General features: G+C 42.9%; 1 protein-coding gene across 1 annotated transcript in view; it reads left to right on the top strand.

The window, feature by feature from the left end:
* The first annotated feature begins 591 nt into the window (after window positions 1-591).
* The window catches only part of LOC103273837 (histone-binding protein RBBP4-like), a 90,858-nt gene continuing 76,527 nt past the window's right edge, over window positions 592-14,922 (top strand). The window contains 3 exon segments of the mRNA XM_021719152.1: window positions 592-794; window positions 3,490-3,625; window positions 4,127-4,283. Coding sequence (XP_021574827.1) covers window positions 592-794; window positions 3,490-3,625; window positions 4,127-4,283 — 496 coding nt within the window.

Here is a 14,922-nt window from a genome sequence, read left to right as displayed (position 1 = left end):
CTCCTGATTAAAAGATTGAATCAATATTTAAAACTATCTCAATAAAGAAAATAATATCAAATGAGTTTACTGGCAAATTCTACTTAATATTTCAAAAAGCAATGAATCCAATGTTACATCCACTTAGCCACAGAATAGTAAAAGGTTATACTTTCCAGTTACCTTTATGAGACTAGCAGAGCCTTCCTTTTAAAGCAAACCAGAAAATATAAGAAAAGAAAATCACAGGCCAATTTTACTCATTACCACGCACTCCTTGAACATCAAAAAATCATGCACACCATGAACAAATGGACTTTATCCTGGGAACATAAAGGGAATTCAATATTAAAAAATAAAACAAGCTATTTGCTGCATTGTGTAAAGAAAATAAAAAAGTCATTAGTCACTAATTCCTACTTTTGGTTTTTCTTCTAAGTGAATAATCCAGAATGCGGGTAAAGATTTTCCTAAGAGTACTCATGTTTCCCCCATTTTTCTTTCTGTGTCCTTTGCCAAGTGACTTTGTGGTTTCTCCCCTAAAGAGTGGGGCTTCTCACCCTGGATTCTGAGCTTGGCTGTGTGACTAGGCCGACTTGGGGATATTCGCCGATGTGGGCCCTGCAGGAGCTCGCAAAGGTGCTGGTTCTGCACCTCTGTGTCTTCCCTTGCCGTGCCCCAGCCTCGGGTCCTCATGTTTGCGCTTCTCCATCTGGAGAGGTGCCCCCTGCGGCTGCCAGCACAGCTGATCCTGGCCTTCGTGGTGTCTCTGCTTTTTGGTACCTCATCAGAGTCAACTTCTCCGAAGATCTAAGGTAAATAATGTACCCTTGCCAGAGAGGTTCAGGGCGTCACTCTTGGTCCTGCTTTCCCGGTATTCTTGATGGCACTTATCACCACTTGACTTCAGGAAAGTTAACCTGTTAATTGGCTGCCTCCTGCGATGGGATTATGAGATTCGCTGGAGCAGGGACTTTTTCTATCTTTCTGACCCTTGAATGCTTAGTGCTGGCACTTAGTCAGTATATGAGGATTATTTGCCCTATCAAGACTGTGCTTTGGGTCTTACTGATTTAACTACTTCCATCTTTGTCCATTTAGCAAAAGATAGTGTGCCAGAACCTGACACCCGTTGGGACCAGGGGTGATGAAGTGAGGTGGAGCTTAGAAGTTGCTGAAAGGAGATATAGTCACGCAATACTTTGTTAAGAGTTCTTAAAGCGATAGAAACCTACTGCCTTGGCCACTGCTCTTTCCAGTTGTCCCACACTGTGAATTCATTACAAACTCTTAAAAAGTCTTAAAAGCCACATGAAGAGCTAAAGATGGCAGATATATCTTGGAGAACTTGAAGGAACTTTAAAGGAATAACTTGGAAAATATAATGAGTAAGAGAACTAAGCATGAAGAAAGCATGAAAGAATCATGACCACCGTGTCCAAGGAAGAAAATGAGGAACTCTCTTGACACGAATAAAACATACATAGACATCATCCAAACATACGTTTATACATATGTATTTATAATGAAAGTAGAACCCCAAGAATGTAAATACTCACTATAAAGTGTCCTGTGAAATCTAGAAACTAAAGAAATAAACATGTACAAACCTATTTCGTTTTCTTCGAGTAGAACCACAATATTTAGATGTTGAGGACGTGGTGGTTTGCATAGTCGAATGTATGGTCAGTCATCAGGTAGAGATGATCAAGAATGCATGGTGATCATATGGTAACTTAATTTGTGATGAAATGCCATTGGATGTGATGAAATGCCATTGGAGAGAGAAATAAAAGATGCTCAGAGAGAATTGGATTCTGAGAACTGCTTTCAAGGAAGTGACTCAGTGTGTCCGGCAGTCTCGTCAGTCTCGTTCATGCCACATAGATGCTTTCATAGCATTAATGGAATAGTTAGATGTTTGAAAAGGAGGGGGGGAAAAAAACCCCACCATGTACAACAGGAGAAATAGCTTGCCTAACTGAGCCTAAATTAGTCCAGCCTATTTTTAGTCTGTGATTCGGCCCTAGTAGGCCCGTGGGAATTGGAGGGAAATATGGATAGAGAAAATTTGCTTTTTTCCCAGCTTAATGGCACTGAGATCGTCCTGAAATACATTTTAAAAGGCTCCATGTTCCAAGGATAACTCAGCTCTGTCAGTCACAGAGAAAATAGAAAGGTGGGAAGTTTATTTTCATAACGCAGCCTTTCCCCCGTGGCCTCCTCCAGGGCACGTACTGTGGCTTATACAGGCCGTGGAAACAGAGAGAGGTATCAACTCTGTGAGTAAATGAAATATGTGGAAGGAAGACAAAGAATCTGGTATTGTTCGGTTTGGGAACAATTCTTTTTAAAAGGTTGTTTGTCTGAAGGTCCCTGATCCCTCTTCAAATCCAAGTCCAGATGGTGCTCAGTCCAACGTTTCTTGTTCAATGTGTTCTTTTAAAAAATATATTGAGCTCCACTTGTCCTTGGCACTGTTAGAGGCACCAAGAGTACAGGAGGCAGAGGCCAAAGGACTGTCTGAATCCAGGGGTTCGAGACCTGCCTGGGCAACTGGGTTCTCCCCTTATACACGTACACCTTGAAATGTTTCTTCCTTTGCAAAGGTGAACCAAGCAAAGGAAGAAATATTTCAAGGTGTACGTGTATAAGGGGAGAACCCCCAAATGGAATCTATTTATAAAAATTGTGCGTTTATTCTTCCATGTTTAAACTTCACTTGAACCTGCCTGGTTCACAAAGGTGAACCATTTATTCGGCACCGACGCTGAGAACCTCAGTCAGCTCTTTCTGTCTTGTGGGCAACATGGATGCACTGTGACAGCATCCACAGCACAGACACTGGCTTGGAGGCCAGGCTGGGAACTGACTCTGTTTTCAGCATCAGAGGAGATATCGTGAGCCTCAGACAGGAGGAGACTGACGTCGCTAGAAGTCAAGGGAGGAACTGAGAATGTTCCAGAAGGGCATAACCAGAATGTGAAAGGTGGCACGGAAGAGTCAGGGAGAGTCCATGATGACTGGGGCGTGGATTTGAGGCAGAAAGTGGAGACAGAATAGGCGACCGCACTCCTGGGAAATCTTAGTTCCCTTTTAGAAGTAGCTCCCTTCTCTTTCTAAAAATTATTTTGTTCGTTTGCTTGTTTATTGAGTAACAGTCTCATTCTGTGCCCAGGTTGGAGTGCTGTGAACCACAGCCTCGATCTGCTGGGCTCAGGCAATCCTTCCATCTCAGCCTTCCAAGTAGCTGGAAGTACAGGTGCGTGCCACCACACCCGGCTAATTTTTTGATTTATTGTAGAGACGAGGTCTCACCAAGTTGCCCAGGCGGGTCTCGAATTCCTGGGTTCAGACAGTGCTTTGGGCTCCGCCTCCCAAAGTGAGCCCCCATGCCTGGCCATGACTCTTCTCTTTTTGAATATTATCTAGACTCAAGTCCTCTCTTGCTAACTTTCTTCTTCATACTCTCCTTTGATTTCATTCATTCTCTTTTTCCTAAAATCCTAGCAGTGTGTTAGAAACTGGAGAGGAATCACTTTCCACAAAATACGGACAATCCATCCCATCCTCTCACCTGCCGGCAGGTAGCTCAGCCCGAGGACGCTGGCTCCCTCACACTGCCATCCCTTCTCATGTGCAGCAGGTAACAGGGCCCACCCTACAAGTCCCCCTGAGCCAGAAGCGAAGGAAGAAACATTTCAAGGTGTATGTGTATGAGGGAAAACCCCCCAAATGGAATCTATTTATAAAAATTGTGCATTTCTTCTTCCATGTTTAAACTTCATTCGCCTTCAAAGTACTCTCAGTTTGATGCGATACACCTGTTGAGACGCTTTTTCTGCTGCTCAAAACCATTCTTGACCTCGTCAGTTTTGATGCCTTTTAGTGCTTCTGCCGTTTTTTGTTTCACCTCTTCCACATCGGCAAAACGTTTCCCTTTGAGGACTTTTTTCAGACAAGGAAACAAAAGAAAAAAAGTCGCTCAAGGAGAGATGGAGTGAATAGGGAAGGTGGATCAGTGGGCTTCTGCTGTTTTTGGTCAAAAACTGCTGAACACTCAGCGCGGTGTGGGCAGGTGAGCTCGTCAATCACCCATCATGAAAGGGGTAAACGCATTGAAATATCTCAAAAAAATTCCCTGAAGCCAAAGACAGCCTCTCACAACAACGCTAGCTGGCCCACGGATGCCAACGGGTCCCTGGAACAGTTACCTAGCGGGGGAAGCCTGTACTACAAGGGGCTTACCCTCCAAAACAAAACTTCCAGGTTTTTGGGGGGGAGCAGGAGGGCCTCCCTTGCAGGTAGGGCAAGGAAACCTCTAAGGTCATCGGGTTTGAGACGAGCCACCCTGGAGTCCTGACCTACTCTGCTGGCCGTCTCATATCGTGTTTTTCTCATCTAGGGTGAATGTCAGAAAGTGTGCTCTGTCCCCCACACTACTTAACAAAGTTCCCAACCAGGGGAGTGAGTGATGGATTCCAGAGCCCAAGCAGCCATCTCGAGTGTGGGGAGGGGAGCCACACCCCAAGGGCAGAAGAGGGGTTTACTCTGAGAGAAACATGGAGCAGAGAATGTGTTTGTGTCGTGAAATTCCAGAAGGTGACCCCAAGAAAATCCTTGTGCAGACTCTCCATCGATTCACGCACAAGGGCATTGGCAGCAGGCGAGTGCCCCAAAGACCTTCCTCATGGCAAACTTCTGGGGAATCCATTCTACTTCCTAAAACATTTTCCCATCCGTATTATAGACCAAATATTTATGTGAGAAAATATGAACGAGCGAAATACCCCCAAAAAACACCATACCACTTCTACTCTCCCCAAACAATCATTGTGAACATTTGACATGTAGTATCCTGAAATTTTAATTTCCATTTATACCTACCTTCTCTTTTACAGAAATGGTATATTCTATAGATACTATCTCATGCTCTTTTATCGAACCACAAGTAGCAAATGTCTCCATGTGGACATTAAATACTCTTCTTTTTTTTTTTTTTGAGCCGGGGTCTCATTCTATCGCCCAGGCTGGAGTGCAGTGGCACCATCATGGCTACCACAGACTCAACCTGCCAGGCTCAAGTGATCCTTGTGCCTCAGCCTCCCAAGTAGCTGGAACTTCCAGGCACACACCACCACACTCAGCTAATTTTTTTTATTGATTTTAGAGATGAGGTCTTACCAAATTGCACAGACTGACCTAAAACTCCTGGGCTTAGGCAATCCTCTCACCTTGGCCTCACAGAGTGTTGGGATTACAGACGTGAAGCACTGTGCCTGGCTAAATATTATTTTATAATCACATTTTTATGTCTGCTGAGTACTTCATTATATGGCTGTATCATACTTGGTTAAGGATGATGTTTTATGGTTTCATTTATTTTGTATTGTTTGTTTACTTGTAAGCGCAAGCTACTGCCAATATTTCAACCGTGGCTGTCTCAGAAGGCTTAAATATTTGAATTTTGTTTATATTCTTCTTTCTATATTCACTAAGTATTTTAAAGTTTTTATCTAGGTTCCACATATTACGTCAGGCTTAATGAGGCCAAAGAGATCAATAAATTTAATAAATATTCTGATTAGAAGTTATGTGACTATGAAGAACTCTTAACCCTCTTAATGCTAACCCTAACCCTACTAGTGAAGAAGGGTTCAGAAGCCGGGCTCGGTGGCTCAGCCTGTAATCCCACGCTTTGGGAGGCTGAGGTGAGTGGATTGCCTGAGCCCATGGGTTCGAGACCCACCTGGGCAACTTGGCGAGACCTCATCTCTACAATAAATCAAAAAATTAACCAGGCATGGTAGCGCGCTCCTGTAGTTCCAACTACTTGGAAGGCTGAGGCAGAGGGATCGCCGGAGCCCAGGTCGAGGCGACAGAGGGAGATGCCAACTCAAAAAAAAGAGAAGGGTTCAGAGATGGACTTTGGTGAAGCATCATTGGAGCTGAATTTTGAGAGGTGATTGGGAATAAACAGGGAAAGAGTGAGGGAAAAGGACATCTCAGACAGAGAAAGACACATGTCCAAAATCCCCAAATGGGTTCATGATCCCCAAAGTATAAAAGAGAGGGCAAGGATGGGAGACCAAACCCAGAGGTTGAGTGAAACCATACCCAGAGGTTGAGTCCTAGTCCTAAAGTGCTGGCCAATCTACTTAAGCAGGCAAGTGACAGAGTTAGGGTCCTAAAATAGCTCCCTATTTTTGTGGTAAGAATGTAGGATGGGGATGGACCAGAAGGAAGCAAAACTTGAAAGCAAGCTGAGGAGGGATAATAGTACCGACTCCAATGTTCTAACTCAAGTCAATTGAAATTATTGTTGATACTTGTATCATAAGATACCCCCTTCCAAGCTGGCACCAGTTCATTGGTGGGCACTCTTTGGATATGATTGTCTAAACAATTTTAAAACCATCTAGGTGCACTAAACTCCTGCCTGCCTTGCCTCTGTTAAGTCACAGAGCTAGCCTGATGGTCTTATTACCTACTGAAATCCAAATTATTCCTCATCTACCAGTAATCCCATCAAAAAGAAAAACGAAATCAACTGAGGAGTAATGCATTTCCTTTCTCCCAGTCTCTCCTCCTATGTTACTAGAAAATGCTCTGAGGAAGGTCAAGTCTGCCTGAGATTTCAGGCAACAGTTAAGTAATACCCAAATATCATGAGAGATTTAGGTCTCCGAAGACCCAGCTGTTCCCTGGCTACTCTAATAAGACAGGAAATATCAAGAGTTATTAACTATATGCATTTCCCATCCCAGGGAATTTAAGTGAAGGCTTAGGATGTAATCATGCAAGGACGTTTTAGCATAAGACGTGGTGTGGACTTCTTTTTTCTGTCCTCCTGTCACCCACCTCTAAGTGCAGCTCTGCTGACTACAGTAGACAGAAGATAGATCACTTGTCATCAGTTAAGCTTGTCTGATAATACATAGACTCAAGTCAAAACCTTGTGGGTTTTTTGTTTTGTTTTGGTTTGGTTTGGGTTCGTTTGGCTTTGAGTCGGAATCTCACTCTGTCACCCAGGCTGGAGTGCCGTGGCGCAATCACAACTATGACAGCCCCAACCTGCCGGGCTCAGGCAGTCCTTCTGTCTCAGCCTTCTGAGTAGCTCGAACTACCGGGACACACCACCACACCCAGTTAATTTTTTTTTAATTTCTTGTAAGAGACGCAGTCTTGCCAAGTTGCCCAGGCCAGTCTCGAACCCTGGGGCTCAGGCAATCCTCTTGCCTCGGCCTCCCAAAGTGCTGGGATGACAGATGTGAGCCACCATGCCTGGCACTTTATTGTTTCCCTTGTACTTTTTTTCCATATGCTCATGGCCATTGATAAAACTTTGTGTATATTATTATGCAAATGCGAAGCTGGATCTCTAAGGATCTTGTTGGGTCAGAGGAGGTTGTGAGATCTGCCAAAATCTGTCTCTCTGCTGCTCTAATATTTGGTCACTGGACTACACTTTTGCTTTTTCACCTTGGTCTTAACAACTAATGGAATCCCGTCTTTTCTATATGCAGTCAATAATAACTGCTTAATATATTATAGTAATTCAATCCTAAATCTTAACTTGCATACTGCATGAGGTTTTGTGGAGAGATCTCTTAAAGCTGTAAATTGATTTTGCTATTCCTTGGCAATAAATCCCAACTCCTGACTGTGGCTCAAAAATTTTACAGATTAGGTCTTCTGGCTTCTTTAGTTGCTGCTGTTGTTGATTTGAGAAGTGGCCTCGCTGTATGGCCCAGGCTAGAGTGGGACCTCATCAAACTGATGAGCTTCTGCAAAGCAAAAGAAACCATCAAAGAGAGCAGGGAGACAGACCACAAAATGGGAGAAAATATTTGCCAACTGTATATCTGACAAAGGCCTAACATCTAGGATCTACAAGGAACTCAGACATACTGAAAGAAAAAAACAAAACAGCCCCATTAAAAAATGAGCAAAAGACATGAATAGACATGGTATACTCTGCCTCCCGAGTAGCTGGGAAGCCAGGTGTGCTCACGGCACCTGGCCCTCTTCTGACCACCTCCTTCCGTTTGGGGCCTCTCCCACTGAACACATCTCTGCAGTCCTGCATAGTCCTCAGCCTCCGATGTGATGTCTTGTCTGCCTCTGGTTTGTTTCACCCTGGATTTAAGGCAGGGATGACAGAAACGCAGGTAGCTCATGGGATTGGCCCATCAGTCACAGAGTCAATCTGGGCCCAGTGCTCTCCAGACTGGGGAATAAAGCTTACCTTTTCCCAGGATCTAGTCTTTGCCAAAGAACAAATTGGGTAGCATCAGGGGAGCTTCCTATTTGGATCTCAGCAATCTGGTAGAGGTTTCCTTTAACTTGTCCAATAGCCAGGAAAGTAGATTACAACTACTTAATTATTTATGCGTCAGTGAACTTCTGGCTCCATTTTCCTCTGAAGGAGACGGTATAACTGGAAAGCTCTGGGAATTCCATGGTCTACCCAGCACGTGGCTCAGTAGTAAGACCGCTGGGATAGGACAGAGAACGTCTTGGTTCTTGTCCTGGCTATGTCACTATCTGATACACATGCCTGGCACATTGAAGACCATAAAGCTACTTAAGAATAAATGAATGGATTATACGACTTTGTCTAAGCCTCTTCCACATTTTTAGCCTTCTTTCTACTGCAAAATGAAAATGTTGGATTATTTGACTTCTAAGACCTCTGTATCTCTAAAATTGCATGATAAGCAAAGAATGCTCTCTAGAGCTCACTTTTACCATTACACTAAGCCTTTTTGGAAAAAAAAAAAAAAGGAGATTTATAATTAAACCAACTGTCAAATAATTTTTTAAAAAATTTTTTGAGACAGGGTCTTACTCTGTTCCCCAGGCTGGAGTACAGTAGCATGATCATGGCTCACTGTAGCCTCGAGCTCCTGGATTCAAGTGATCCTCCTGCTTCAGTCTCTTGAGAAGTTGGAACCACATGCATGCACCACAATGCCTGGAAAATTTTTTAAATTATTTTATAGAGATGGGGGGGGTCTCACTATGTTTCCCAAGCTAGTCTCAAATTCCTGACCCCAAGCAATCCTCCCCCTTCAGCCTTCCAAAGTGCTGGGATTACAGGGTTAACCATCCTGCCCAGATAAAAACATGTTTTAAAGTTTTTTATTTCACTACATGGATCCTGAAACCAGAGAACTTAGTGGTCTAACCTGACTATGTCAATAACAGCCTTATGTTTCCATTTCCCTAGCAGAACTTTCTCAAAAAACTTTCCATCAAATTTCATCTTGTAGTCTTCTGTACCAGTTTTACTTATTCATTCTCTTAATAACTAAATTTTAGCACAATAATCTAAGTTCTGATTCCAAGGTTGAAATATTTAAGGATGGTCCTCACTGGCTCATAGGCAGAGATAGGTGTCTGGTAAAGCTCTATTCCCCAGCAATGACAGACCAAAGGTCATGGAGAAGAAGTTGCAAAGTGGCATTCAAGTCACCAGGAAAAACTAGCCAGGACAACTCAAAACACACCACAAATGGTTTCTTTTTTGCTTGTTTGTTTGAAAAATTTTTTATTTTAAAGATGTGGGGTACAATTCAGGGTTAGGTACACAAATGTTCATTATGTACCCTTGTTGATGAGGTGTGCCCCTCCCTACCCTGGCAGTTTCCCTCAACTGCCAATCCCACCACCCTCCCCCGCCAGTTTCCCACTACTGTCAATCCCTTTCTTATAGTAGTATTATAATTGTTCAAGGATCGCTGATGAGTAAGAACATATGGTACTCTGTTCTTTGCTTCTGGGATAGATCACTGAGCATGACAGACTATAAATCCATCCAAGTTGCTGCGAAGTCCATATGTCGGTCCTTCTTTATGGCTGCATAATACTTCATCATGTATAGGTACCACATTTTTTTAATCCAATCCAGCTTCGATGGGCAGCATGGTTGGTTCCATGTTTTTGCTATTGTGAATAGAGCTACAACAAACATGTGTGCAGGTTTGTAGAATGATTTGGGTTCCTCGGGGTAGATTCTTAATAGGGGCATTGCTGGGTCATATGGAAGGTCAATTTCTAGTTCTTTCAGAAATTGCCACACTGTCTTCCAAAGAGGTTGGACTAGTTTGCATTCCCACCGGCAGTGTAGAAGTGTTCCATTTTCTCCGCATCCTTGCCAGAATCTGTTGTTGTTTGTTCTATTAATAATGGCTATTCTTACTGGAGTTAGGTGGTCTCTCAATGTGGTTTTGATTTGCATGTCTCTGATGAATAGTGAGGCTGAACACTTTTTCATGTGTCTGTTGGCTGCCCGTATCTCTTCTTTTGAGACGTGTCTATTCATGTCTTTTGCTCACTTTTTTTTTTTTTTTTTGAGTTGGAGTTTCACTCTGTCGCCCAAATGGGAGTGCAGTGGCCGCTCCCGGCCACCGCAGCCTCGACCTGCTGGGCTCCGGCGATCCTTCCGCCTCAGCCTTCCGAGTAGCCGGAATTACAGGCATGCGCTACCACGCCCGGCTGATTTTTTGATTTGTTGTAGAGATGAGGTCTCGCTGCCCAGGCGGGTCTCGAACCCGCGGGCTCAGGCAATCCACTCACCTCAGCCTCCCAAAGGCGCAGGATTACAGGCTGAGCCACCAAGCCCGGCTGCTCACTTTTTAATGGGGCTGTTTGTTTGTTTGTTTTTTCTTTCAGTGTGTCTGAGTTCCTTGTAGATCCTAGATGTTAGGTCTTTGTCAAATATACAGTTGGCAAATATTTTCTCCCATTCTGTGGTCTGTCTCCCCGCTCTCTTGATGGTTTCTTTGGCTTTGCAGAAGCTCGTCAGTTTGATGAGGTCCCACTTGTCTATCATATTTCTTATGGTTTGAACACTTAGGGTTTTGATCAAGAATTGGTGGCCAGATCACAAACGGTTTCTAATCCCGCTGTGCCTTTCTGCCTCACCCAGGCTTTTCTTGGGAGTTTAAAAATCGCCTGCCTCAGGCAAGGTTGCCCACTTTCACTGTCCTATTCAATACAGTACAGGAAGACCTAGCCAGAGCAATTAGGCAAGAGAAAGAAATAAAGGGTATCCAAATTGGAAAAGCAGAAATCAAACTGTCTCTGTATGCCAATGACATGATCTTATATCTAGAGAATCCTAAAGACTCCTCCGAAGACTACTAGACCTGACTTACTGAATTCAGTAAAATCTCAGGATACAAAATCAACACACACATACATCAGTAGCGACCAGCCTGTAAGTCAAATCCAGAACTCAACTCCATTCACAATGGCAGCCAAAAAGCTAAAATACCTAGGAATATATTGAACCAAGGAGGTGAAAGATGTCTACAAGGAGAACTACCAAACGCTGATGAAAGAAAATGCAGAGGACACAAACAAATGGAGAAACATCCCATGCTCATGGATTGGAAGAATCGACATTGATAAAACGACTATACTACCCAAAGTAATCTATGGTTTCAATGCCACTCCTATTAAACCACCAATGTCATTTTTCACAGAATTAAGAAGAACAATCCTAAAATTCACATGGAACCAAAAAAGAGCCAGAATAGCCAAAGTAATCCAAAACAGAAAGAACAAAGCCGAAGGCATCCCACTGCTTGACTCCAATTTTACCACAAGGCTGTAGTAAACAAAACAGCATGGTGTTGGTACAAGAGCAGACACATGGACCGATAGAACAAAGTAGAGAATCCAGAAATAAACCCAAAAACCTACAACCAATTGATCTTCTGCAAAGTGGACAAAACCATACACTGGAGAAAGGACACTCTATTCAATAAGTGATGTGGGGAAAATTGGATAGCTTCAGGCTCAAAAATATCACCACCATATACAATAATTAGCTCAAGATGGATTAAAGACTTAAACATAAGACCTGAAACCATAAAAATCCTAGAAGAAAATCTAGGAAAAACTCTTTTGGATATTGACCTTGACAAAAAAATGTATGGCTAAAACCCCAAAAGCAAATGCAACAAAAACAAAACCAAATTATCGGGACTTAATTAAACTAAAAAGCTTCTGCACAGTAAAAGAAATAGTCAACAGAGGAAATAGGCAACCTATACAATGGGAGAAGATATTTGCAAACTATATCTGACAAAGGACTAATATCCAGGATCTGTAAATAATTTAAACAAATAAGCAAGAAAAAAACAAAGAACTCCTTTTTTAAAAATGGCCAAATGACATGAATAGACATCTCTCCAAAGAAGAAGTACAATTGCCAACAAACAGATGAAAAAAACGCTCAGCACCACTCATCATCAGGGAAATGCAAATTAAAACCACAACGAAACGCCACCTTACACCAGTCAGAATGGCTGTTATTTTAAAAAACAAAAAAAACAATAGATGTTGTTGTGGATGTGGTGAAAAGAAGACACACTTGCTGTTGGGGGAAGTGCAAATTAGTGCAACCTCTATGGAAATGGGTCTGGAGATTTCTCAAAGAACTAAAAGTAGATCTAACATTTGATTCAGCAATCCCACTACTAGGTATCTACCCAAAGGAACAGAGGCCATTATACAAAAAGACACCTGCACCCACATGTTCATTGCAGCACCGTTCACAGTAGCAAAGATGTGGAATCAACCTAAATGCCCATCAACTGATCAGTGGATAATGAAAATGTGACACACACACACACACACACACACACACACACACACACACACACACACATCATGGAATACTAGTCAGCCTTCAAAAAAATGAAACAATGTCTTTTGCAGCAACTTGGATGGAATTGGAGAATGTCATCCTAAGTAAACTAACACAGGAACAGGAAACCCCACACCACATGTTCTCACTTGCAAGTAGGAGCAAAACCAAGGATCTGAAAGACATAGAGAAAGGTATAACGAACACTGGAGACTCAGAAACGGAAGGGTGGGATGGGGTGAAAAATCACCCATCAGGTTCAATGTGCACAGGTGGGGGTGGGGGTATACTTAAAGCCCTGACCTCTTTGCCATTATACAATGCAACCAGGTCACCAAAAACTATGTATATGCCCGAAAGCTATTGAAATAATAATAATAATAATTGCTTTCTTCAAGTGCAGTGTTCTAAACTGTTTATGGTTGTGTTCCTCCTTGTGTTGGGATCCATCACATTCATTCTTCCTGGGTTTAACCCTCATCCCATCTCTCATTCAAGGACCGGGCATCCCAGGAAACTGAAGGGCATAGTGTGAGCCACCTTAGCTCAAGACCTGATCTGAATGATGGTCACTCTTGGCCACGCTGGCTACTTCTCCCGAAATTTGTGTTTTGCATGTGGCTGCTTTCCTGCTGGTGAGAGAATGAGCCGGCACCATCATGGCTCTCTCGCCATCCTGTCCTCGCCATCGGGCACTTTAATAATGTATGGCGCACACACACACATTTAAAGGAATATAATATTATGCAAATATCTCAAATATTGGATAAATAGATATTGGACAAATCAGTACTTTATTAGTTACATTAGAAAAAGCTTCTTCAGTTCAAAAAAATGGAATTAAAACAGAAAGAAATTCACTTTCTTCTAATTTATATCAAAGTTTACATATTTACCAATTTGGGGGAGAAGAAAGCTAAATGAATTTTCTCTTTTCTTTTTCTTTTTTTTTTGAATCGGAGTCTCACTCATCACCCAGACTGGAGCCCCAGCATCAACCTGCTGGGCTCCGGCGAACCTTCCGCCTCAGCCTCCCCAGTAGCTGGAACTACAGGCGCGCGCTACCATGCCCGGCTAATGTTTTTGATTTATTGTAGAGATGAGGTCTCACCAAGTTGCCCAGGCTGGTCTCACGCCCACGGGCTCAGGCCATTCACTTGCCTGGGCCTCCCAAAGTTCTGGGATGACAGGCCGAGCCACCAAGCCTGACAGCTAGATGAATTTTCATATGGCACAAGGCTCAAGAGGTCCCCTATTTTATTATTTATTTATAGTTAATATTTATATATGCAGGGTTTCAGCTTTTTAAAATTTGGTTTGTTTTTCACTGAGTCTTTGTGGTTCTGCATCCTCTGACTGTTTTCTCAGTGTGTGTTCTGGACATTTCACACAGATGGACTCTGTTTAGAATGCAGCGAAACTGAGAAAGTCCAGCAGTCAGATATCCCAGACAGTCTCAACTTCTTTCTGTTTTAAACCTTTGAATATATTTAGTTCTGCCTCTCCTCTCCCTGAAGCAGCAAAAATAAGCAAGGGTGACCTTTACTGTTCTGCTTAAACAGAACCTGTTTCCTCTGATCCTCCTCTGAGGACTTCCTGGACGTCCCACCACGAGTCCTATGATCTCTGTTCCTGCATTTACCCCTCCCGTCCTCCTGGGCTTGCCTCCTCATATACACGGAGTTAACGCTTAAGAAAAAAGTTGAATTAATTCTTGTTTCTCTGAGGCAGCGTGGCATATTCTATTAACAAGTCGAACTCTGATGACAACTAATTTAGATCCTAGGAAAACTCAGAAACTCACTCTCTGCATGCCGGTAAGAGGACGTACACAGTCCTGTGTTGCTTAATGATGGGAATATGTTGAGAAATGCCTTACTAAGCGATGCGGTCAGTGTGAGGACATCTTAGAGTGTGCCCACCAAACCTAGATGGTATTACCACTGCACATTTAGACTATAGAGGACAGCCTATTGCACCTAGGCTACAACTTAGGCAGCAAGTTACTGTACTGAATATTGCAGGCAAATGTAACACAATGGCAAGTATTTGTGTATCTAAATATATCTAAACCTAGAAAAGGAACCGTAAAAACATGGTATTATAATCTTACAGTACCACCATTATAAATGCACTCCATTGCCGACCCCTGCAAAAATCGTTATGCAGCTCTACACGGTAATAGAAAAAAAATGAGTAGTGTTACAATGGCTCAAAAGAAAGGAAGCCAGGCTCGGTGGCTCAGCCTGTCATCCCGCGCCTTTGGGAGGCTGAGGTGAGTG

The sequence above is a fragment of the Carlito syrichta genome, unplaced genomic scaffold (genome assembly GCF_000164805.1).
Source record: "Carlito syrichta isolate Samal-C Ts95f unplaced genomic scaffold, Tarsius_syrichta-2.0.1 Scaffold314276, whole genome shotgun sequence".
Taxonomy (NCBI): Eukaryota; Metazoa; Chordata; class Mammalia; order Primates; family Tarsiidae; genus Carlito; species Carlito syrichta.
This window is presented reverse-complemented; position numbering and strand designations above follow the sequence as displayed.